This window comes from Ammodytes marinus, assembly GCF_949987685.1.
Source record: "Ammodytes marinus genome assembly, chromosome: 9".
Classification (NCBI taxonomy): domain Eukaryota; kingdom Metazoa; phylum Chordata; class Actinopteri; order Uranoscopiformes; family Ammodytidae; genus Ammodytes; species Ammodytes marinus.
This window is the reverse complement of record NC_137213.1, coordinates 3,168,847-3,194,492: the sequence shown is the minus strand read 5'-3', so window position 1 is coordinate 3,194,492 and position 25,646 is coordinate 3,168,847. Positions and strand designations below refer to the sequence as shown.

The window sequence follows — 25,646 nt, the reverse complement described above, 5'->3', positions numbered from 1 at the left end:
GTTTTGTACAGATAAATAAATAAATATTAGCAGGTTCTCAATAGTATTTCAATTTAGGAAAACATTTCTGTCCCCTAGGGGGGGCATGACAGAAAATAATTGAGAACCACTGGGCTAGCCTACTATCAGTCAGGTTTTTCGCTCAACATCCATCTAGCCTACTGTGTTGTAGTTTAACATCATTGCCACTAGATAACGTCAGAGCGTAATTTTTTCACTTCAACATGTCCCTTCCACTTCCACAATGACTAGCGTATCCTCATAAATCTGTTAAACGTAATTTAGCCTACATCATTGGAAAGCTAATTGTGTGCCCTGAAACATACTCATGACATGGTATCATGCACAGTTATTGTACAATCTAGATAAATGTGCGAGGTGGCCAGAGGGGTAGCCTGCAGTTGAGACATAGGCCTACACCTTTTATAGGCCACTAAAATGATGCAAATGAATATAGGCCTAGGCCTACGTTTTCTTTGTCTTTGTTGTTTAGCCTACTGTTAGGCCTACTGTTTGAATTGTCATGATTTTCATCTGTTGTGTTGATGTAATGTTTTTAATATGTGTTCCAATATTCACTATTTTACTGTTTTAATATAATTGTTGATGTTTTAAATGAGATGGAAGGAATTATTTTAAATTAAATTAGTTTGCCCAATTGTCATTTTTAAAGATGTATTGAATTTGCAATGAATGGTTAGCCAGCTTTACAGCAATCTGAATGCGTGTCTACTGTCTCAACTGTATAGCCTACCGTACACTTGGGACAAATATCCTCCATATGTTTATGAGCTTATTGTGGAAAATATAAACTAATCATGGATATTATTGATTTCATTATATTTTAGTACACAAGCAAAGGAAATATCACGTGAAAGGTCACTTCTTTTCAGTAACTAGTTTCTGTAATGGGAAAAATCTAAAAGTGTCTTAAATGTAGGCCTACTCAATATTATGCAATAGGCTAAGTAAATATAGATCACATTGAGCCTCATGGAGACAGGTTTACATTTAAAAGACTTTATTAAGGAGTAGCCTATCTAATGATAGTAGCCTAATAAAACTAAAGGTCAATCAAAAAACAGATAAGGAGAAGTCAGTGAGGTTTAGAGGATACTGGCTGGTGGTGATGACAGCTATGGTTGGTTAACTTTCATCAATAGTCGATTGCAATAAGAATAGTTAGTTTTGCTCAAATTAATTATTATACTCTCCCTACTGGGATACACACTGAGAAAACCACAAAAATGCAAATTTGATCAGATTTTGAAAGCAGCCTTTTTTCATTTGATCAAAAAATACTATACACAGGTCTTGAAAATGCATTTTTGGCATGTCTTTGAAGAACAACATGTAGGCTATTCATTAAATCAGAAAATTAACAAAATACAAACAAATCCTTCTGAAATTTTCATTTTCATTTCATTTAACTTTTATTTATCCTCGAGAGACCAATTGAGGGGTGACCCTCATTTTCAATGAAATAACCATCAGAATAGTGCTAAGAATGAATATGGAAAGTTCATTTGAGATTTATGTTTCGGACTCAGAGTTATTGAAAAATACTAATGTTGAGATCATGGTCGGTGGTTGTATGAGAGAAATGTTTAGTCAAATAAAAACTGTTTTCGGGCAGTTTTGTGCCTCAAATATATAGCCTTTATATAATTGTTGTATTCTATATTATACATATAAAGGCCTATGTAAAATATAAATTAAATTATAAATAATTTTACATTCTTATTTGAATGGATACAAATGTAGCCTAAATAATGTAGGCCTATGGTAAGGGATGTTGGCATATCGGCCTAGCTACATCATGCCTAGTCCTATTGATACAAATGATACAAAATAACTTCTGAACACCTTGTATGTGAAACAAAATTGCTAAAACATGTCGAGATGAAACCAAAATGGGGATGTCTCGTGTCGCGTGCGTGCGTGCCTACGCGCGTGCGCATGTGTCTGAGCCATAGGTCTGAGCGCGAGCTGCAGCAGAAGGCTAGGCTACATCAAAAGGGGGCCGAGATATGGGAGGAGGAAGGAGGGGAGCGGAGGTAAGGGGAGGGGAAGTGTGTCGGTCTATGACATGAATGAACCATGTTCGGTAACGGAGGCTTAGCTCTCCCGGTTTGCTCCTTTCTCCTGCTACACCTCCCGGTCTTCCCGCTAACCCACAACTGGCCCTTTAAGGTAAATAGCTCGCGGAGTCGCTGTCTGTCCACCTCTCATAGCTGTATCCATTTGCAGAACCGTTAAAAAGTTATGAAAGGGGGACTTGGTAGTTTGCTAGTAACTCATAAGTCTGTCACTTTGATTCTGCATTGCCTCTTATCGTCAAGGGACATTGTTTGAAATAAATGATTGGTGCCATGTTTCAATTCGGCTCATAGCCTATAGCCTAATTAACCCGGCGAGGATGGTATCTGAATTCAACTCTAATTCCCGTGTGTAGGCTAGTTCTAACTTGGAAACCCCATTTAACCATAGTATAAATTGTCTATGTAAAGTTAAGCTAACTGTTACCAAATGTAGGAATGTCAATGTTTCCATTGGACAAGCCGACTTTCTTGAATGAACTCTACTGGGATGCTTGGATGCGCTTTGCGTCAAGGAATAACCGGTAACGACGTGTTCCAAACGGCCGCCTGTGATGTGTTTATTAGACGATAAACTAAACAGCAGTGACATGACCTACATTAGCCTATATATGTAAATTGTTCATAGCCTATACCCTCTCTTTTAACACGTATTTTAACCAGTTATACATTTGAAGAATGCGGTGTCACCCTAACCAAACCATATCAAATGAAAGGGACCTGTTCTAATATATATGTCTAACGTGTGGTTTTTATCATAATGAGCAGGGGGTTTAGGAGTGGTGTTTGGACTGACAGAGCTTCCCCCCCATTGAACTAGCCTGTTTTGTTTATGATGGTGTAGCTACAAACAGCAGCTATGTTGAGCTTGGCCACTTCTTCTTATTGGATGTAACAGAAGTTAAGTGTATTACATTTTAGACAATGTACAAAAGGCACATTGAAATGTGTCCTTACGCATATCCCCTCTCAGGTTTTCCACCTCGGAGGGGGTCATAGCGCAGGGTCAGCCATAGTACAGCGCCCCTGGAGCAGTTTGGGGTTAAGTGTCTTGCTCAAGGACACAATGGTAGAGATGGTGGGCACCTTAGATGTAAAAGCAGCCAAAACTAGTTTTACTTCTAACACCCTCCTGTCCGGTGCCGGGTATCCAACCAGAGACCTCATGGTTACTGGTCGGTCACCTTTCCTCTAGGGCCATCCTGCAGCAATGATTGCTATCAAATAAACATTGTATGATTCAGACAGGTTGGTTAAGGGTTAAAGCTGTATCTGACTGACTCACTAACAGACAGTCTGACTGTTTGACTGAGTGAAGGAGACAACATGGTGACAGCCAGCAGCCTGCCACCCTGTCTAAACACATGCATTAACCAAAGGCTATGCAAACACTTGTTTTGCAGACACTTTTCCTCAGCTGTGGTTACCCCCAGTTCTTATTGTTAACCATAAACACTGTAATTGCTTTCTACACACATGAATGAACTGAATGCAAAGTATGTCCCATATTTGTGTGGTTATAGCGCTACATTTATCATTCAGTCCATTCATTCTGGTCAATGAAAGGAAAGATAATGCTGCTCTATGGTGGACCTTAAAGTGGTCTGGGTTTGTCCATGAGAAGCTGAGTTGTGTTGAGGAAGTTGCCTACAAATGCAATGGATGGCAACAGTAAAGAATGAAAGTTATGTAGAGCCCACAACAACTGGTATGCCATCTAAAAGGCTTCTTTTAGGGATACCATCCTCTATGCCCACTAATGACTGTAAATGTAGCGGACACTAACAGCAGCTTGTGTCGCGGCACATGGATACTGACGATGTTGTTTATCAAGAAGTAATTGAAGCTGATCATGGCTATACATCAGGTCGGCAATCATGCCACGCCCCCTTTGGGGGGAAAACAAACCGAACGTGCCATTGACTATAATGCAAAATTGCGGTCCAAAACAGCACAAAAAGAAAACGATCAGAGGAAAATAAGTTCAAATTTGACCGACCGACACAATGTCAAAATCCTTTACAACAACTCTGCTGGCTTGATAACGTTAAAGACACTAATAAATTATTAATTTGGTCAATCTAAAACCATGTCTTTTTAGTCTCAGCATCAAGCTGGCGCAATGATCCGACCCATTGGCCAGAGATATCATCCCCTGATATATATCTTCACCTCACTGAGTCTCTATGTAAGCTGATTACACGTGAAATAATTGTTATTTTAAGTTGTGTTGTCTGTAATAATGCTTACTATGTTAATATTATAGCGCTATGCCTTGACTAGACTGTACCAACTGTTCTAACGGCTCATTACGATAGCAAACTCCCACTGAAATGCAGAGCACGGGGGAAGCCGGGAGCTTCCTGCTGTCATACAGACCTTATTTAGGGGAATTTTTGGGGGCATGGCGAAGGAATAAAACCATGATGTTTGTTTTTTACCATGTAAACCACACAACAGCTCAGGACATTGCAGATTTTAGCTATAACGGCTTATTTTGAATGATCGCGCTGTCTATGTCTATGGAGTAAGCCGTATTGTTTTCCCCCCAAAGGGGGCGTGGTCACGAGAGTTCAGTCCAGATGACGTATTGCCGACCTGACGTATGCTACTAGCTAGGTTGCCATGGAGACCGCGGCGGAGTAATATTGTTGTGCAACAGTCCAGCCGTGCTTCGGCTCGATTTGAGCACGGTCAAAATGCCTTCGACCAATCAGATTGCTCAGTCGGAACTACCTTCCCAAGCTCCTTTTGTTTACGTCATGTTTGGTTGGGCTACGGGGAGCAGCTAGTGGCTCATATGTCCGCTGCTTTTTGAAAATGCTTTTTTCATCAAATGTGTCAGACATCAGTGTTTTGTATACATTGTATTCATTAGTGAGCGGGTATGCCGTCTTTCAGAACCGTTCATTACCTGCACTAAAGAGAAAAAAAGATGTTTCCTCATTGTCCCCCCCACTTTTGAAAATGCACTCCAGAATGCCTGTTTGTCCCCCCCACTTGTTTAGCCAAATCGACGTCCATGCTATTGACACATAGTAGTCTCTTTCCTTTAAGTAGGATTCAAACCAGCTTAGTACAGTTCCAGAAAGTCCAACCCAGTTTGCTAGTCGATCTAGTAATATGCTGTGGTCAACTGTGTCAAAAGCGGCACTGAGATCCAGTAAAACTAAGACAGAACTTTTGCCACTGTCTGTGTTTAAATGGATGTCATTGAGGACCTTAACCAGAGCAGTCTCAGTGCTGTGGTGTTGTCGAAATCCTGACTGGAAAACATCAAAGCAGTTGTTCTTTGCTAAGTAGTTATTTAGCTGTTGATAAACAGCTTTTTCTATGATTTTACTTAAAAATGGTTAGATATGGGCCTATAATTTTTCATGAGTGATGTATCTAGATTGTTCTTTTTTAGGAGTGGCTTGATGATTGCTGTTTTCAGGGCCTGTGGGAATACACCTGTCTGAAGGGACATGTTGACAATTTGTAGAACATCTGAGGCCATACAGCTAAAAACAGTTTTAAAGAAGCCTGTGGGCAGAATGTCAAGGCAGCAGGATGAGGAGTTCAGGTGTTGTATAATGTCCTCCAGGTTTTTGTGGTTTATAAGATAAAATTCTGTCATTGCATTTGAATTGATTTTAAGACATATGTTGAACTTGGTATTGATGCAGTGACAGCTTGTCTAATTTTGTGAATTTTCTCAGTAAAGAAGGAGGCAAATTCATTGCAGGCTTTAAAACAGAATGACTGTACAGTACAGTTGACTCTGTTTCTAAATGGCATCATATCATCTGTGCTATCTCTGTACACAACCTCTTTTATAAGGAATGTTTCCCATTTAGAAATTGAGCATTTTCACAGGTAATCTCCAGTTTGTTTTAGCCACTGACCAATGACAATGCCCAGGCACTGTTAAATGCCTCATTCATCCCCCAGAGTTGTGTCTCTTGTTGACGTTTGACATGTCTTCATCCTACAACTCTTCAATTGCGAAAGCTTCGATTGTAGCAACTATAACTGTCTATTTTCAGATCACAATATTACTCTAATAGCTAAACACACACTCACACTCACACTATAGCAGTAAGGGTGTTAATGTGCTGAATTAGCCAGGGGGCTAATCTGACAGAGTGAGGAGCCTGTGTGGGCTTGTTAAGGACCCTGTTGAGACAACACAGTAGTGGGACTTTGAGCCTTGATAAGTGTGTTGCTGTGTGTAACTTGCAGATTGAGGGATCAGAAAATCCCACCCTGCGTTCCGAATCGCATACTTTCTACGATTTAGTATTGAAGAAAAAAGATTTAGGATGTGTGAAACTTCACTACTGATTGCGTAGCCGTCCATAATCTGTTTTAAAGACCTACTTCACCGGTGGACATATGAAAGTGTATTAAAGGTCCTATGTAGTATAAATGTGCAAAAATGTTAGAAATCGGTTCATCTTAGCCTAAGAAAAGCCAGAATGAGTTTTTCATGGTCTCACTGTCTAGCCCTACATTTTATGGTAAAATGACAGCTGGGCCAAGGGAAGATTTAGGGAAGAAAAACCTCCTTCATTATATTATAATAGCGATTTTATAATGATAGAACGCCGGTTCCGTATGGGAGAAGTATTCCTTTAAGCTTTGTAATTGTTCCAAATATTCAGTGAACATTTATGATGGAGGTGAACATGGCTGACAAGGAGAGCTAAATCATATGGAAAAGAATAACTCCAAAATAAACACCAAGTAAGCAGGCTGTCTCTTTGCGTGTAAACAAAAGACATATTTAGAACGGATGGGTGGTAGGGAGGAGGGGAAGTTTCTTTGAGGAAACTGGGCTAAAAATAACATTTCCTCTCCCAACATAATTCACATAATGAGATAGATAGATAGATAGATAGATAGATAGATAGATAGATAGATAGATAGATAGATAGATAGATAGATAGATAGATAGATAGATAGATAGATAGATAGATAGATAGATAGATAGATAGATAGATACAGTATCTCACAAAAGTGAGTACACCCCTCACATTTCTTCACATTTTTCTTTATATCTTTCCATGGGACAACACTGAATAAATGACACTTTAATACAATGTAAAGTAGTCAGTGCACAGCTTGTATAACAGTGTAAATTTACTGTCCCCTCAAAATAACTCGACACACAGCCATTAATGTCTAAACTGCTGGCAACAAAAGTGAGTACACCCCTTAGAAAATTTTTACAAATTGGGCCCAAAGTGTAAATATTTTGTGTGGCCACCATTATTTTCCAACACTGCCTTAACCCTCTTGGGCATGTAGTTCACTAGAGCTTCACAGGTTGCAACTGGAACCCTCTTCCACCCATTTATGACAGCATCACAGAGCTGGTGGATATTAAAGACCTTGCGCTCCTCCACCTTCCGTTTGAGGATGCCCCAAAGATGCTCAATAGGGTTTAGGTCTGGAGACATGCTTGGCCAGGCCATAACCTTTACCCTCAGCTTTTTTAGCAAGCCACTGGTCGTCTTGGAGGTGTGTTTGGGGTCGTTATCATGTTGCAATACCACCCTGCGGCCCAGTTTACGAAGGTTGAGTGCACATGGTCAGCGTCGTACACAGAGGTTGGCTTTGGAAAATAGACGTATGAGTGCTGCCAGCATTGCTGAAGGGCTTGAAGGGGTGGGGGGTCAACCTGTCAGTGCTCAGACCATACGCCGCACTCTGCATCATACTGGTCTGCATGGCTGTCATCCCAGAAGGAAGCCTATTCTAAAGATGATGCACAAGAAACCCCACAAAAAGTTTGCTGAAGACAAACAGACTACGGACATGGATTACTGCAACCATGTCCTGTGGTCTGATGAGACCAAAATACATTTATTTGGTTCAGATGGTGTTAAGAGTGTGGAGCGGCAACCAGGTGAGGAGTACAAAGACAAGTGTGTCTTGCCTAGAGTCAAGCATGGTGGTTGGAGTGTCATGGTCTGGGGCTGCATGAGTGCTGCCAGCACTGGGGATCTACAGTTCATTGAATTCTAACATGTACTGTGACATACTGAAGCAGAGCATGATCCCCTCCCTTCATAAACTGGGCTGCAGGGCAGTACTGCAACATGATAACGACCCCAAACACCCCTCCGAACGACCACTGGCTTGCTAAAGAAGCTGAGGGTAAAGGTTATGGACTGGCCAAGCATGTCTCCAGTCTTAAACCCTATTGAGCATCTTTGGGGCATCCTAAAACGGGAGATGGAGGAGCGCAAGGACTCTAATATCCACCAGCTCCTTGATGTCGTCATGAATGGGTAGAAGAGGGTTCCAGTTGCAACCTGTGAAGCTCTAGTGAACTACATGCCCAAGAGGGTTAAGGCAGTGCTAGAAAATAATGATGGCAAAACAAAATATTGACACTTTGGGCCCAATTTGGACATTTTTTCTTAGGTGTGTACTCACTTTTGTTGCCAGCAGTTTAGACATTAATGGCTGTGTGTCGAGTTATTTTGAGGGGACAGTAAATTTACACTGTTATACAAGCTGTACACTGACTACTTGACATTGTATCAAAGTGTCATTTATTCAGTGTTGTCGCATGGAAAGATATAATGAAATATTTGAAGAAATGTTAGGGGTGTACTCACTTTTGTGAGATACTGTAGATAGATAGATGGGGTCAGTTCAACTACATTTAGATTTCTTATTTACGCCCAAGTGGGGGGCCTTCCAGTCTATTGTGGGGGGCGCAAAGAGAGTAAATGTGTTCCATGTTCATGTGTATGTGTCTGTGTGTGTGGTGTGTGTGTCTGCCAGGACAGAAGTGAAGGGAGGGGGGAGCAGCGTGGCATCCATCCACAGTCACACAGCTCTGGAAGCCACAATGTCAAACAGTCAGGCAACAAGGTACTGGAATCACACACCTCCTTTTTTTCATTATCTTCCTTGTCTTAATGTAGATAATGTTAATGTCATTTGTATCTGACTATAAACTGTTTTCACCTTGTTGCACTGATGGTCTGGTTTGCTGTTACAGGTCATTTATGATCATCAGAGGAAAAATGAGATTGTTTCAGAAATATTTAAGCTACTTTAAGGACAACACCACAGCTGAGTCTTAGGACCACTTTGATCAAAAAAAGAAATGGCTCCATATGACGAGAATACATTCGCAATATTACAAGAGTAAAGTTGAAATTATTATTATTACAGTATTATTTTGTTACAGAGAAAGAGAGGTTATTTATTTATTCATGTTGCTTATATTGTTCTTTGTGTTCAAATATGTTCAGGTTATTTGTTATTAAATGTTACATTAAGTAAAATGTTATTATAAATGTTATGTTAATTAAATGCTTATCAACTATATAAAAAAAAAGTTCTATGTATCGAATTGTGGGTCAAAAATCGTGATACAATCGTGAGTTGGTGTATCGTTACAGCCGTAATGTTAAGAATACATCATTACTCCCAAACTGCTATGTGATATGTTGTTGGTTGATAGGTTTGTGTCTTTCAAGGAGTGTTGTATTTATTTCTTTTATCTATTGGTTTAGTTCAGGGACATTGCACACTAATCAACATTCAAAATGTAAGTGAGCCAGAGTTAGCCTAAGAGGCTAGTTTTCATCGGTTGTCCCCTGCCAGATATTTAAAAGGCAACCTAAAATTACAGAAATAAAATGCATGTATAGACAAAGATTAAAAAACAACATATAGTCGACTTAGAAAATACAGTAACACATAGTAAGAACGAATTGACAGACAATGGCAAACAAACAATAAAATAAGCAGACAATAAAACACAGCGTACATTAAACATTATAGGAAAGTGCACAAAACAGTAGATCAGAGCAGGACAAACACACCTATAATAAAAGACATTGTGCCTGTTGTGTCCCAGGAGGAGGTGTTTGAGTGGTGGGGGGAGTGGTCCAGTTGGTCGTCCTGTTCCAGGAGCTGTGGAGGAGGAGTGAGGAGTCAGGAGAGACACTGTCTCATACAGAGGTAATGCTTCAACTTACACACATCTTATCTCTAATATCATCTGTCTGAATAGTTTGCTCATCTCAGGCTGCATGTGAGAGTGACCAAGCTATTGAAGCAGCCGTGATTGCTCAAAGCAGCTTGGAGGCTGGTATCACTAGAAGTAAGAAGCAATAAGGAATCAGCTGGTGAAATGGTAAATGGACTTGACTTATATAGCGCTTTTTGAACGATTTTCTCAGCCCCAAAGCGCTTTACATTTCTTACCACATTCACTCATTCATACACACACTCATACACCGCTGGCAGTAGCTGCCATGCAAGTAGCAGATTGTGAGCAATACTGTATATTGACTGATTTTGTTAGTTAATCTGACATATTTGAAGTTATCATCACCTAGAAAGCCATTACTCTGCCCTTACCACAATGAAGTGCCGTTTGGGGGGGGCGGCCCCAACAGGAACTCCCAGGTGGCCGCAGTGATCCACACCGCGTGGAGTCTATTTTTCCATTTCCCTTTCAGCCTGCGTTTACCACGATCACCTTCATGCACTCAGTAAATGATATTAATTCGGGGCGTTTCAATGACTACAGTATGTATGGGTAAATATGAGCGTTACGTGAAGCCCGCAAAGGCTGCACCACATTTGGAGCTGATTGTGATTTATGAAGGGAAACAGGCGTAGGACGTGAGTGCGCACTGTTTTATAAATCCAAATATTCTTGTTCTTGCAAGCACTTCCTGAGTTTTTCCTCGTGGATCCTATGCACTGTTTTCTAAATGAGGCCCCTGAACCTAATGCAAATGACCAGGGACAACGTGGAAGAGGGGGACAATCACAGGAGTTAGGGTTAAGGTTTAAAATATAAAAAGGTCAGTTGTATGTCCCTAAAGGAAAGACAAATAGAATATGTCCATTCACATTTTACTTACGTTTTACATACTTACTAAGTAATATGCAGGGGTTATGTGAACAAAATCAGGTATTTTAACATATTTGGTTGTGCAAAGCTCTACTACAAACCTGCCATACTAAACACACACACCAGAGTGATGTCTAACAGACTGATGAGAGGCTGGCAGTGCGCTCACCACAGGCCTATTGGAGGCTTTTGTGGTGGCAGTATAGATAAAGATTATTCATTGAAGTTCATAACATCAGAGTCATTCATTCACTTATAGAGGTTTGTTGCTGGTGCATACATTTTGCAACACTGCCGATTGCACACAATAATTTTCACATTAATCATTCCTGATTATTTGAGCCAAATATTATTTATACATTTATATATACAGCTCTGGAAAAAAGAATTAAGAGACCACTCCAAATGTTCAGTGTAGAATGAATATTTTGGTTTTATAATATGAACTACTGACAAAATGTTCTACCATATTCCGATACATTCTTTGTCATTAGGAGCATTTTCAATAAGTAATGTAGAGATGAAGATTAAAGAAAAATCCAGACTGGTCTCTTCATTTTTTCCGGGGCTGTATATATTATATACTTTGTTCAGCACATTGAGTTGCAAAGGAAAGCTAATGTAACACACTGTGGAGACCACAGAGGTGGCCACATAGAGACTGAGGGAAGTTAGGCAGAGCGTTGACACAATGTGTGTTTGTAGCCATCTCAGTACCTTTGACCTCCCCCTGTCAGACTTGCGGAAGTCCCCTGTCAGCCCAGATTAACGCTGCTATGCCCCTCACTGTTGGCCTTCTGTGTCTCCCACTCCTCCCCCTTTCTCTCTCCTGTCTTTCTTCCTCTCTTTCACAGCTTCTCCTCTCACGTCTGCCCCTTTTTTCAACCTTCTTTAAAAAATGTATTACGCCTGTTTAGGCCCTGTTCTCACGGCAACACGAAACGGTGCAAACGCGGAAAAATTCCCGCGGTTGCACTATATCATGTACATGAAAACAGCAAACGCAGGCATGAAACCGCAAATTTTTGAGATCACCTCCCAGGGAGGATTTTTTGGAAAACACAACGGTTTTGGTTTCTTGTAAACACCGAAACCATTTCCCCTGGTAACGCTGACGCCACGGCTTCACCCTCACACATGCGCATTGCGTTTGGAGATAAATGGGCATGCGCCGTCTTTGTAGGTCTATGTGCGCCAGTTGGAAAACAACAACAACAATGGCGGATCACCGAGCTGTATTCGCTGTGCTGTTGCTGATGAGTTTGTTATCGTGCCGACAATCGCTCCTACAACAAAATATGGAATTACTGCACCAATGCTGTGAACAGAGCTGAGAAAAAGAATCGTTCTTGCGCAGGCGCGCATTTTTATTCAATTCTTACAGCCGACACAGGATGCACCGGAAATGCTATTTACTACTACCTTGTACCGCCAACTGCTGGCCTGGCATGCTTACTACATCGATTTCGTCCCGTTTTCTCTGAAAACATGTGTGCGGGTGAAGATGTCAGATAAATTGTGTCTGAACGGGGTTTTAAAAAAAAAAAAAAACGGGAAAACTGTCACGTTTTCCCTGTGAGAACAGGGCCTTAGTTGGCTACATTTACTCAAGTACTGTATTTAGGTACAAGTTTGAGGGCACTTGTACTTGACTTGAATGTTTTCCTTTCATGCTACGTTATACTTGTACTCCACTGCAATTCAGTAGGGAAGTATTCTACTTTTTACTACATAGATCTGATCATCTGTAAAGTTGCTAGTTAAGATGTGTGCACACAAAACATATGAAGAGTTTAGCAAGTATTGTATACAAGCCAACAGTATGCAGGTCTACAAGCACATGTGAAACACTAGTTGATTAAGCAATGACAACATTTAATGGGTCCACATTCTCAAATTGAGAATCTGCTTCCATTTTATACATTTCAATTGTTAGCAAGCAAACATAATTTATGAAAAAATGATTGACATATGAAAAATGAAACGATTAAAGTCTTTTGTAGGTGACTTGTTACAGAGTCTTTGTTTTTTAGTAAGACATCTCTACTCTTACATATGTTGTTCTCTTTACACCACTGCATTTTCCTTTCCTCTCCTCCTTTTTCCACTCTTCTCCTCCTCTTCCTCCCTTCCCCGGTTCCCCTCCTCCCCCGTTCCTTCCTGTCCTGCACTCATCACCTTCCACCAATTACATGTGACACTCTCACATAGTGACCTGGCGCTCACCTCTGCCTGCTGTCTGTCTGTCTGTCTGTCCGTCTGTCTGTCCGTCCGCAGCAGCCTCTAAACAGTGGAGCAGGATGGGAGAGAGAGAGACACACATATAGACACACAGACAGGCTGTGTGTGGGGGATGTAGTTAGCAGCCCTAATGAAAGACAGATGCATCAACTTCTCCATGTTTTTGAGTTCTGTAGGTCCCTTTCCAAAACGGGCAAGCACACACACACACACACACACACACACACACACACACACACACACACACACACACACACACACACACACACACACACACACACACACACACACACACACACACACACACACACACACACACACACACACACACACACACACACACACACACACAATTAGAATCATGTTAACCATGAACTACAACAACCCCAGACAGATTTTCCTTGGTACAGATGATGCAGACACATGTTATGTGTTGCAACATTTTGCTTAAGTTGAGAGCTTTGAGATGTGTTTCCATCAGCTGCTTTACAGTGAATAAAGAGGTCCTTACTGCCAACACATTGATGTTGTTACTGTTATTGGGCTAATGCTGATCACATTTCATGTTTGCTCTGAAGACATGGATGTACGTTCTTGTTGTATTGCACTCACATAGTGACAATAGAAAACCCAATAGCAATACAGCACGTATAGCATTTTTACCATGGCAGCAGTATTAACAGATAATCTTTCCCTTTGTACATTGTACTGTGTTTTACATTCAGCAAGCCCATGGTACCATGCGCATCATCCATTCCATGATCTTTTATCATTTTTTTAATTAATGTGCAAAATACTAGCCTGGAAATCCAGACCCATATCTAGAACGATAGAGGGTCTGGCCACGATCAATAGACCTTCCCAACTCAAGGGGCGGCACCTACGCGTGCATTTCAAATACTACTGCACGCAATTGGATAGGACTACAACCAATCAGAGCAATGAACAAGGTGAAATATTAACCCCCGTTAGTTTAGCGAACAGCGAGGTTAACTGGTAAATTAAACTTTTACCGTCAGTCGGCAAAAAACAGAACATTCCTCTTACTTGCTAATGAAAGATTTGAGTGCCGTCTTCCAAATTGTCAAGTGTCGAGGCCAAATCCGTCTAAAACTAAAACAACATAACCACAGCCATCTCTGTTGTTTACTATCACGGCTTCGGCAGCGCATGCACAGCACTGTCCTCATCCGGTGACGTGCGCCCCAGAGCACATAGGGCTCTGGCCCGCCCATATCTGATAGAACCAATTGAAACGTAGCTCAGAATCGTCTGACATTTTTTTTTCTGATATTTAATGAGCTTCAATGAAGAGTGTCCAGACCAACAGGCGCAGCAAATTTTAATTTGCCAGCGGCAGGTCTGCATTTCCAGGCTAACAAAATACACAATTACACGTAAATTTCCTATGTATGTTTTACATATGCAGTTTTTCTTTGCCACTAGGGAGCAGCAAAACAGGCTAAACGCTAAAAGCAATCTGTCTCTGGAGTCTGAATGTTCCAGCAGCTAGTCTAACTGAATCAGCTGTTTATGAAGGTAACAATAACAAACAGAGGATTAAGAAGGTTTCCCTGTAAACAGCTGCATGCTGGGGAAGGACTAGCCTGGTCCTACCAGACCATCGTACTTCATTTAATTTGTGCAGAAGGTCTGGAATCGCTCAATTGACAAACATTCACTCACTTGGAGGCGGTTGTTTGTTGAAGTTTAAAATTATTGGATTTGCCCAGTACCACTCTGGATCTGCCTGCCAATCGTATAGCGTTTGGTCATGACGTATGTCTTGCGCCGGGACCGGCCGGAAACCAACAAAACTCAGCAAAGCTTGTTTTGCTCCGGCTTTAATTTATCAATATTCTGCAGCGTTGCCACAACAGACTGAATAGCTTCTCTCGTATCCTTATCCATTGTCTTCCTGTGACTACAACTGAAACTGGCGCACAACTTCGACGTCATCGTCCTCAGCCACTCCCTCTGTTCGCTGATTGGACCGCCAAAAATGACATCAGAGTTGGTGGTCAAACCAAAACAAGAAGCTAAAATGACTACGTCAAAGTCACACTGATCATTTGCAGTGGCTTCATCTTCATGGAAAATGTACTTAGTGCACCGGTAAAACTGCAATGTGAAACCAAACCTACGGGGATCAAATCCTTACAGATGATCAAAAAATAGTCCTCAGTTCAGACCTTGTTCAATTCACAACAAGAACATTTCATAACACACATTATATATTCCTGCTCATGTCATACACGTACCATCTTAATGATGCATCTTCTGTGTTGTCCATGTAATACAGCATATTAAACCATATTCCATTCTGTGTCCCTTTATCATTCTCTGTCTCAGGCTGTCCACCACCCAGAATGTTAACAGCTCATTTTGTGTCGGCTCTCCTAAACAGTACCAGCTCTGTCCAAACCAGGTAGGATGCTACATTGCTATCGACATTATACTGAGGGTTGCTTCATCTTAGAACATGGAGGTTAACTATTTCCCTGTGTTCCAATCCCCATACTTCCCTACTATTTAGTATGCCAGAAAAAGATTTAGGATGTCCCAATACATGCATGTCAATAGTAGTATGCTGAAAATACCTAGATGCCCCACTAGCTCAAATAGCATTTTGCAGTATTGGTCTTTGTTCTTGACATTTCTTGACTTATTATGAAAAAACATCTTCCTTTTATCTGTTTTTGTTCTCTCCTGTGGCCCTAGAACTCTTCTGTACTTTAGTATGTAGTGTAGGAAAAAGACAAAGTATGTGATTTGTAACGCAGGGCATGTCTTTTTTCCAGCCCTGTACTATTCCTAGTGTTAGCTTCAAACAACACCAGTGTTCCCAATTTAACTCTAAAGCCTTTGGGAGAAGATACTACCAGTGGACACCTCTCTACCCAGGTATAATATACATTTATTAGTTCTTTTTCCCATCTGTCCGTCTGTCTGCCTGTCTGTCCATTCAGGGATCAACCTTTACACACAGACGATGGAATCTGACATTGCTTGGTTTCTCTCCATACTATTCTAACTGTCCATGCCGGACACAACTTGCATGTTGTTCTTTATAGTGGAGGTGCTGGGAAAGTTTTGTATGCGCTTCATTTAGCGGAGAATATCTCAACTGTTATAGACTAATATGACCCCAGTGAACAACGTGGGATGTGTGACAAAATCTCTATCCGGGGCGAATCCTGAAAATGACCACACCAGGTTACACTAGTATCACACTACGTGGTGAATGGGACTTTTTTTTCCTTTATAGATATCCTCATACTTTTTTACCAGATTAATCTTCATATTAAGAGAAATACTTTTTGTATTACAATTTGTAATTTTTTAAAAATAAAATATGGAAATTAGCCAATATCTCATTAAATATGCGTACATATAAACCCTTGAAGTTACAGATTTTCTGAGGGGATCACAATGTTCACAATGACAATGAGTATTAGGTCATAGAAGAGTGTAAACATTCTCATTTGATATATAATGAAAATGGCTAAAAAACAGTCAACCTATTACGTACTGAATGAGATTTTTTAGACAAAGTGTAATGCAAAAAGTATTTCTGTTAATATGAAGATTAATCTGGCAGAAAAGTATGAAGATATCTATTAAGGAAAAAAAAAGTCCCATTCCCTGGTGTGATACTAGTGTCACCTATTGTGGTCAATTTCAGGACTTTCGTCCCGGATAGAGATTTTGTCACACATCCCACGTTGTTCACTGGGGTCATATTAGTCTATAACAGTTGAGATAATCTTCGCTAAATGAAGCACATACAAAACTTTTAGGTTGTCTTTGTTTAATTGTCAAGCTTGAATGCCAACAAGTCTTACCAAGTGTACAGCAAATGGGAAAGATAAGAGTTGACCCACCCAGCACTTTCAGCTGCGGCAGGCAACTTTTTCACTCGGCTCAAATGAAAACCACATGTAATGAATTGAATTTTTTCTAGACTTCCCCACACGGAAATATGATATTGTGATGTCAATAAAAGTAAATATCTTTTTAAATATGTAATTTCCTGTATAGCTGATTACATCAGCATCTCCAATAAGCCATGTGACCTGCAGTGTACAACCATCAGTGGTGAGAGACAGCTGCTAGTTCCCGCCCACGATGGCACCTTCTGCCGCGATACCAAATACCATGGAGTCTGTATAGAGGGGATATGTCAGGTAAGCCACTGTCTATCCATTACGCACACCCTAATATTTAAAGGAGAAGTAAGTGATTTTTTAAAAGTTCATATTTGTGTTAAATCACTCTATATTCATACAGCTATCACTTAAACAGTACACGCAGTTCATAGCACATGTCTCCCAGTAATTCAGTTTTGCTGTAATTGCAAGATAACATTTTGAGTATCCCGCTCGTTTTTATCCAATCAGGAGACAGATCCCTATAAAGAGGCGGGTCTCTGTGCCCGTGAACAATGACTTGCTGCTCTCCATCACGGCACTATCTGACGGAGACGGCTGTGTGTTCATGTGGTGGTGACGTAGGGACGAGGGAGGGGACTGCTAACTGCTAGTCACTGTCAGGAAGTTAGCTAAAAGGACCATATCACTTACTTCTTCTTTAATTAATTTAACACACACAATCTATTTCATATTTACACTCTGTTGAAAGCAAATGTTTCTTGCTGATGAGAACAATTCACTGGCTGGTTAAGTGAGGCTTCTTCATAACTAAGGAGTGTTGTTGCGTGATTTAAATGTGTCCTGTGCTGTAGCCTGTAGGCTGTGATGGAGAGCTGTACAGCAGCAGGACAGTAGACAGATGTGGACTGTGTGGGGGCAACGGGACGTCCTGCCAACGCATCTCCGGATCATACAGGAAGGCACTCACACAGTTAGGTAACACACACACAAACATTGACACATGTAGACAGATGAAAATCATATACAAACGTTACAAGATGATTTAAAGGCAATATGTGTGGTGTGGAACTTGGCCACACACTGACACAACGATATTTCAAATTGCTGGATCCACATTCCTCACACAAAACTTCTCTGTAATTAATGTTTAAGCATTCTCGACATAGAAACGGGTGGGACAACTATGTGATGGCTTTTACACAGACTATGACACTCTTTTTAAATGCAGTTATTCTAGGTGATTCTTGAAGCATCCGTTTACTGAAGTAGGTCCACTGTGTTCAGATACATTTAGTCTTTGTCATTTTCAAAACCTTTTACACATTTAAGTCTCATCTCAGAAAGAGTCAATCATGAGCAGTTTAGCTTAAGTCAAGTGCAAACTTCAGAAAACTGCTTTCCATTCAGAGTTCATCCAATAGATTCAAGGCCTATGTATGATAGGGTAAGAGGGGTCTAATGGCACAGACTAACGGGCCAGTGTTTAAAGCGTGTGCTTCTGTCATCAGGCTACGTGTTCATCAACAACATCCCAGCTGGAGCTTCAGACATTCAGATCATAGAGAGACATAAGACTGAGAACATCCTGGGTGAGAAGCTCCATCTTCTTTAAAGGTGCACTATGTAACTTTTGGTGTGTGAAAGAAGTCAACATTTTCTAAGGTATATTTACACAACTGAATCAACAAACTTTACTCACTGGAAAATTGGATCCCAGCAATACTGTTTGAAGTTAGAAAGCTACCTTTTAAAGTTACTGTTTCACTGTTGTTGTTAACAGCAGAAGGTCCCACAGCTCGGTTAACAAACACACTCTTACGTTTGGTTCCAGGAGCCTCAAATTATTTAAATTTATGATGATAGAATTATTTAAGACGAATAATAACATCTAGAGAAAATAGGTTTTGTGAACTTACTGCAGGCTCTGCAAATGTAAACAAATCCCCCTCCCTTGAAACTGCATAGTGCACCTTTAACGTCAATAAACTGACTGATTCTCAAAGGTGGAGTCAGTGATACAGTACAGACAGGTAGCGCCTGTGAGGTGATATTCACTGATTTTGAAAACAAGCATTCTCCAGAATTGTTGACTCTACCCTTAATTCAATATGGAAAACACAAAAGTACCACCTTAGCGGTGGTTCTAAGATGTTTTATTATTATAATAATTTTTATTTAATTTTTTTAAATATCCTTGTGAGTTGGTCTGGATATCATTGTGATCTTTCAACTTGTTATGGTAAATGGCTATATAGCTACATTGTTGTTACTTGAAAATGTCCAATCTTTCTGTGTGTTTTGGGTGTTTGACTGAGTTTTATATCATGAATAACTTTCCCTGGGTCACATACTATTTATTTTTACTACACTACATACTAAAGTACAGAAGAGTTTTAGGGCCACAGGAGAGAAAAATAAATAAATAAGTAAGATTATTTTTCATTATGTCGAGAAATGTGAAGAATAAAGACGAATTCTGCAAAATGCTATTGGAGTTAGTGGGGCATGTATGTATTTTCAGCATACTACAATTGACTTGCATGTATTGGGACATCCTAAAACTTTTTCTGGCATACTAAATAGTAGGGAAGTATAGGGATTGGAATGCAGGGTTTCTCTCACTCCCTCCCCTTCTTGACGACTGTCCCTTTGTGTAGCTCTCTCAGATGAAGCAGGTCATTTCTTCTTCAACGGGAACACTGTGTTTGACAATCCTCAAAACTTCCGCGTGGCAGGAACAGTGTTTAAATACAGGCGTCCCAGCAACCTGTTCTCTGAGGGGCTGGAGTATATCATCGCCCAGGGACCAACACAGCAGGGCCTGAATGTTATGGTAAAACCACACACACACACACACACACACACACACACACACACACACACACACACACACACACACACACACACACACACACACACACACACACACACACACACACACACACACGCACACACGCACACACACACACGCAAACACGTACACACACACACAGAAACAAACACACACACACACACGCACAAGCACACACATTCCAGCAACCAGTTGTTCCCTGCTTTGCATGAACCTGTAATGTAATGGAACGAAAGCCATTCCCTGAAGAAAAAAATTTAATTAATGATTTAAAAGAATACAGCTGAAATAATGTTAATAATCTTAAACTTTTAAACCCACTCCAAATCACACATCCCAAGTCCATAAAGAAATGTCATGGCAGTCAATAGATTTAATGTAAAATAAGATTAAGAAGTACAGTATATTTGTGTCTAATTTTAGAATAGTAAAGGAAGTTGTTTAGTTCCAACATGCTGCATGCAAACCTGTGCTATTTCTCCCCTCTGGCATACTACACTACAGTACTACAACCTGAATGGGAAGCTGGCCCACATCACCTACGAGTACACTATCCCACGCTCATCTCATGACACCCCGGCTACTGAGGGCAATGCCACAGGCCCCTTCCAGTCCCATCTCAACCTCACCTTTAGTGGGGTAAATGTCGGAGCACAGGGGCCAATGAGAAGCACCAACCACAGTAGAGGCAGTGTGACATCCATCCATCACTACAACCACCCATCACAAGTCCATCTGAATGAAGGCAGCCATGAGGAAGACGACGTAGTGTGGGAGATCAGGACCCCCAGCCCTCCTCCTCCCCCTCCACCAGCAGCAGCAGCAGCCATGTTGGTGTACAGACCGGCTGATGTCACCGCTCATGTGTTCAGCCACAATGATGTGGAGGAGCAGGGACCTCCAGTGCCCTCAGGCTACAGTGAGTCACACTGTGGCTTCTAATAATTAAAGGTTCAGTAAGCGAAATGGTCAGTTTAGCTAACTTCCTGTCAGTGACTGCAGTTAGCAGTCCCCTCCCTCGTCCCCACGTCAACACATTAATGCACTGCGGTCTTCAAGCAGCGAGGTTATCTAGCATCATCTCAGATCCGTAAGTGCGATAAAACATGATAAAAACCATCAAAACAGACATTGGGAAGGATTTTTACCTGCTCCGCTGTTGTAGGCGCATACACATTCACCCATCTGTCGCTCTGCACGTGCAGTGAGACGTGTGCTGGTTTGTAGCGTTCTCTCTTCTGATTGGTTATTAGTAGTGGGATCCCCGAAAAGTTTGTTTGCCGATTACATGCAGAGCGGGCGACTGAGAGATCGGCTTTATGCGACGCGCACACTATAAAAGTGATCACTGTATGAATAAAGAGTGATTTAACACTTATATTAACAAAAATAAATCGCTTACTTCACTTCAAGAATATCTCCTTTAAAATCCCCTTCCTGTCCGTACTGTGAGTGCACTGAAAAAAAAATCCAGCGTTAATAACAGCCTAGGCTCTGTAAACTAGTATGTAAATAAAGGGAATGTAAACAAATACCAGTTTACAGAGCCTGGGGTGTGTAACACCAGATTTTTTTTTCAGCGCACTCGATGGTAGTAGGGACAGAATTGCTTTACGGTAATACTGTGCGGGGCGACTGTGGCTCAGTTGGTAGAGCGGGTCGGCCGATGATCAAAGGGTTGGAGGTTTGATCCCCGCCCTGCCACCTGTGTCATAGTTGTTGTGTCCTTGGCCAAGACACTTCACAATGGGACTCAATGGGATTTACCTGTTTAAATAAAGGTTGAAATACAAGCCAATATTGTAGTAACTTGCCAAAATTGGTAGTAGGGGAGAACGGGGTAATGTGAGACACTTTTTACATTTGCTCCCCTCTAAGCGAGCTAAAATGATTCATCAGTCAAATTTACACATTTCCCATTAATTCAGGATGTTTCCTAGAAATGGGCATTAGCAGAATTTATTCAAGACAAAGGGCAGTGAAAATATGATTGTTTAAAAAAAAGTTGTCTTGTGTCTCACTTTACCCCAGCTGTGGGGTAAACTGAGACAGACCAGAGAAATCTAGGGGGTAAACTGATCCACTTACTTTTTCCACTCTGAAACTACCATAACAACACATTTTGTAACAGTTAGAATCCTGACAGCTAGCTTGAAAACCAAATATTCCAAAACTAATGTCGGACTAGTAACAGAATCATGGGGTTTGGTCAATTAAGCAAAACATTTTCTAAACACTTGAAAGTAACTCTGATCAAATACAACAAATAATTAATATTCAATCTTTAACATTCAAATGACAGATAGAACCAGTTAGATTAAAACACAGTCTGGGGGTCAGAACACAGGACCCTTAGAGCCAGCTAGTGTCTGGGGGTAAGAGCAAAGGAAAATCAAAACCAGCTAGAACAGCCTGGGACTCAGAACACAGGACTAGACCCAGCTGTCATTTTCCATGTTTTAAGTCTTTGATTAATATTTTTCTGCATTTGTTTTATCGGATCATTCATTGAATAAAGACATATCACTCTTTATTATTACTTACTTAGAGTCTATTGATGTTAAAGGTCACTCTCCTGTCCCCCACATACTTACGTGCCAAACCATGTCCTTGCTGACACCCCTTAAACCATCAACCCCACCTCCAGCCCACATTGTCTTTTGTCTTATTCAAACTAGTCTCCTTGCTACCTCAAATATAATGGATTCATTAAAAGAGGGCACAGACACTGCCTCACTTTACCCCACAGCATTTGTCTCACTTTACCCCACTGTCACAATTTGAGAAAAAACTACCTCTCAGCAATTCAGGCTAATCTTCAGTTATCATCATCACATGGTTTCATATGTTGGTAGTTCAACATGTATGATAGAAGTTTTTCTACCTGAATCAATTTGCTTTGGCACAACAATCGATTAAGTTGACAGCAAGAAAATTTACTTTTACATGCAAAAAAGACATTTTTGTGAAAAAAACATGCTTACAACATCACCATGAGGTCCTCTCTTTCACGGCCAAGGGGAAATGAGAGGGGCTTGAAAACATATATCTCACATGACCAAAAATGTGTTCCATTGCCTAGATACAGGGGGTGCCTCACATTACCCAATGTCTCACATTCACCCGTTCTCCCCTACATTATTTTGTTCTGTCGAAACCTTTTGTTTTTCTGTTTGTTTTAAGGAAGTTCGTCCAACTCTATTGACGAGTCATCCACAGGTGATGATCACACACTGCTGCTCTCAATCCCAGGTAGGAGAGATGTATGAAGCAGGTCCTTCTGTAGCTGCTGCAGTGCACTGCTCTCAAGCTACACCTTGACTTCTTTACCTCCATGTGAAGAGACCATAGAAATGATATTTAAACATGGAGAGAGAAAATAAAATGTTTGTTTAGTTGCAATCATCCCTTGTGTTTGTGTAAGGTGCACTGTGCAGTTTCAAGGGAGGGACGTTTGTCTACATTCATAGAGCCTCCAGTTAGTTTACAAAATCTATTTACTCTGCGTGTCATTATTGGTATTGACTAATTCTCATAATCATCAAAAATCATAACAACAGTTTTTTTGGAGACACTCCGAACCAAACGGCCTCCACTCATCCTACCTCTACTGCACGTCTGTGTCTGACTTTTTTTCACCAACGTAGAGCGGCCACACATCCAACCCAGCACGCGCTGCAGACAGCCGTCTGAGGCGCTTCTGCAGAGACGCTTCACTTCACCTCAGGAGGCTCGCCTATTTTACTCTGTTGACCGTCATACCAGCAGCATTCACTCTAGTTTCACGATTTCCCAGTTTTTTTCTTTAAAAATAAAACTCCCTATGAGAGAAAATGTGAAAAAATTAAAAAGCAACAAGGCACTAGGATTACTGTCGACACTCTATATTAATCATATGCATCATAACATGACATGAAACAACTCCATATTAATGGGAATTATCTATGAAAACTCTATGGAGAAAGACAGGGCTTCTAGGAGTAGCACTGCAGCAGCAGCTGAGACGTTCCATTTGTGTCCGAAAAAAGCGAGAAAGAGAGAGAGAGGCAGCAGTAACGGAATGCGACGCGCTCCAGAGGTAGACGCAGGATGTGTGTGGAGGCCGTAAGACTAGAATATGTTCGTGAACCAAACAAATTGAAACAGTAACTTTTAAGGAAGCTTCCTAACTTCAGAAGTGTTCCAGGGATCACATTTCCCTGTGAGGAAAGTGTGCTTATTCAGTTATGAGAATATACTGTACCTCTGAAGATGTTTCACTTCTCTGACACACTCAACGTTACATACTGTAGTGCACCAAGTCTTCATGCTTTTCCTTCTATCCTTACAGGCAGCCAGAGTGTTCACTCTGCAGCCCGGCCAGAGGACGCCCCCTATCTGCTAGTGGGGGATTTACAACATTACAACCAGAGCCAGTCACACACACAAACTCTGCCACAGTCCAACACACACGCTGTTCAACACACACTCACCCATCCACATTCGCCGGCAGAAACGCTGCTTGTGGAAACGTTGTCTGCCACAGAGACAGAGTTACACACAGCGCCCCGGTTGGAAGCCCACTCAGACAAGCTCCCGCTGACTGACACACACTCAGTTGCACACACACAGACAGAGGTTGGCACACACCCAGACACACACACTGCCATCTTGGTCCAGCTACAACAGGTGTCTGCAGTCCAGGCCAGCAACACAGAGAGGTATGAGGGAAGAACAGCTGGAGAAGAGATATCTGCTTGAAGCCACTGTCATGCTTAGAAGATGTAATTCACAACACATTTATGCCATAAACTCTTCAACGGCTCAAATCTTTAGTGCTTATTGTCAAACACTTTTATTACACAATACTTACAATACATTGCTCATAGATATGTCAGGTTCACTCCTGTTTAAATGACTATGTAGAGGCTTTCCTGCTGTCTAGTTGTTACTCTCATTTTTAATATCACTTAATTCACGTAATGTTCCTTTTATCCCATCAGCATACTTGTGTGTGTGTGTTTATTTTTGTAAAATGAAGTGGAAAATATCAGGTTTAAGTTACTTTATGAGTCAATGGTTACATTGAAATTTGTCTTTCCGCATATCCCCTCCCAAATTACCACACTATCGAGGGGTCCTAGCGCAGGGTCAGCCATAGTACAGCGCCCCTGGAGCAGTTTTGGGTTAAGTGTCTTGCTCAAGGAAGGACACAATGATAGAGATGGTGGGCACCGTAGACGTAATACCAGCCAACACTACTTTGAGTACTAACACCCTCCTGTCCGGTGCCGGGGATCCAACCAGAGACCTCATGGTTGCTGGTCGGCCACCTTTCCTCTAGGACAGTGGTCCGAGAGTGTAATAGAGTAAGTTAGCATAGATGTAAAATCAATAATTATCAATAAGTAATTAATAAAAATAATAAGTGTTCTTAGAGTTAGGCCTACACATGTGCCAGAATGCACGAGAAAGAATCACAATAGTTTGTTTGTTGAAATGTTCATGTGGGAGGACCCCCCGCTCCCCCTTACAGGGGGCTGGGCTCAGCCCCTAAGGTATGATGTCCAAAAACTATCACACTAGTAAAATTGTAGGCTTAAAATAACAGGACAGCTGGGCCAAGGGAAGACTGAGGGAAGAAAAACGTCATTCATTATATTATAATAGCGATTTTATAATGATAGAACGCCGGTTCCGTATCGGTG

The 25,646-nt window shown here is 41.1% G+C and overlaps 1 protein-coding gene across 1 annotated transcript in view; it reads left to right on the top strand.

The window, feature by feature from the left end:
* Window positions 1–2,100: 2,100 nt before the first annotated feature.
* The window catches only part of LOC307255030 (ADAMTS-like protein 2), a gene marked incomplete at both ends in the record, with an annotated part of 38,007 nt that continues 14,461 nt past the window's right edge, over window positions 2,101–25,646 (top strand). Inside the window, 12 exons of the mRNA XM_080033629.1 lie at window positions 2,101–2,193; window positions 8,880–8,969; window positions 9,967–10,070; window positions 15,568–15,643; window positions 16,017–16,119; window positions 17,257–17,402; window positions 17,960–18,083; window positions 18,617–18,697; window positions 19,766–19,941; window positions 20,464–20,878; window positions 23,143–23,211; window positions 24,290–24,659. Coding sequence (XP_079889755.1) covers window positions 2,101–2,193; window positions 8,880–8,969; window positions 9,967–10,070; window positions 15,568–15,643; window positions 16,017–16,119; window positions 17,257–17,402; window positions 17,960–18,083; window positions 18,617–18,697; window positions 19,766–19,941; window positions 20,464–20,878; window positions 23,143–23,211; window positions 24,290–24,659 — 1,847 coding nt within the window. The remainder of the gene's footprint in view (window positions 2,194–8,879; window positions 8,970–9,966; window positions 10,071–15,567; window positions 15,644–16,016; window positions 16,120–17,256; window positions 17,403–17,959; window positions 18,084–18,616; window positions 18,698–19,765; window positions 19,942–20,463; window positions 20,879–23,142; window positions 23,212–24,289; window positions 24,660–25,646) is intronic.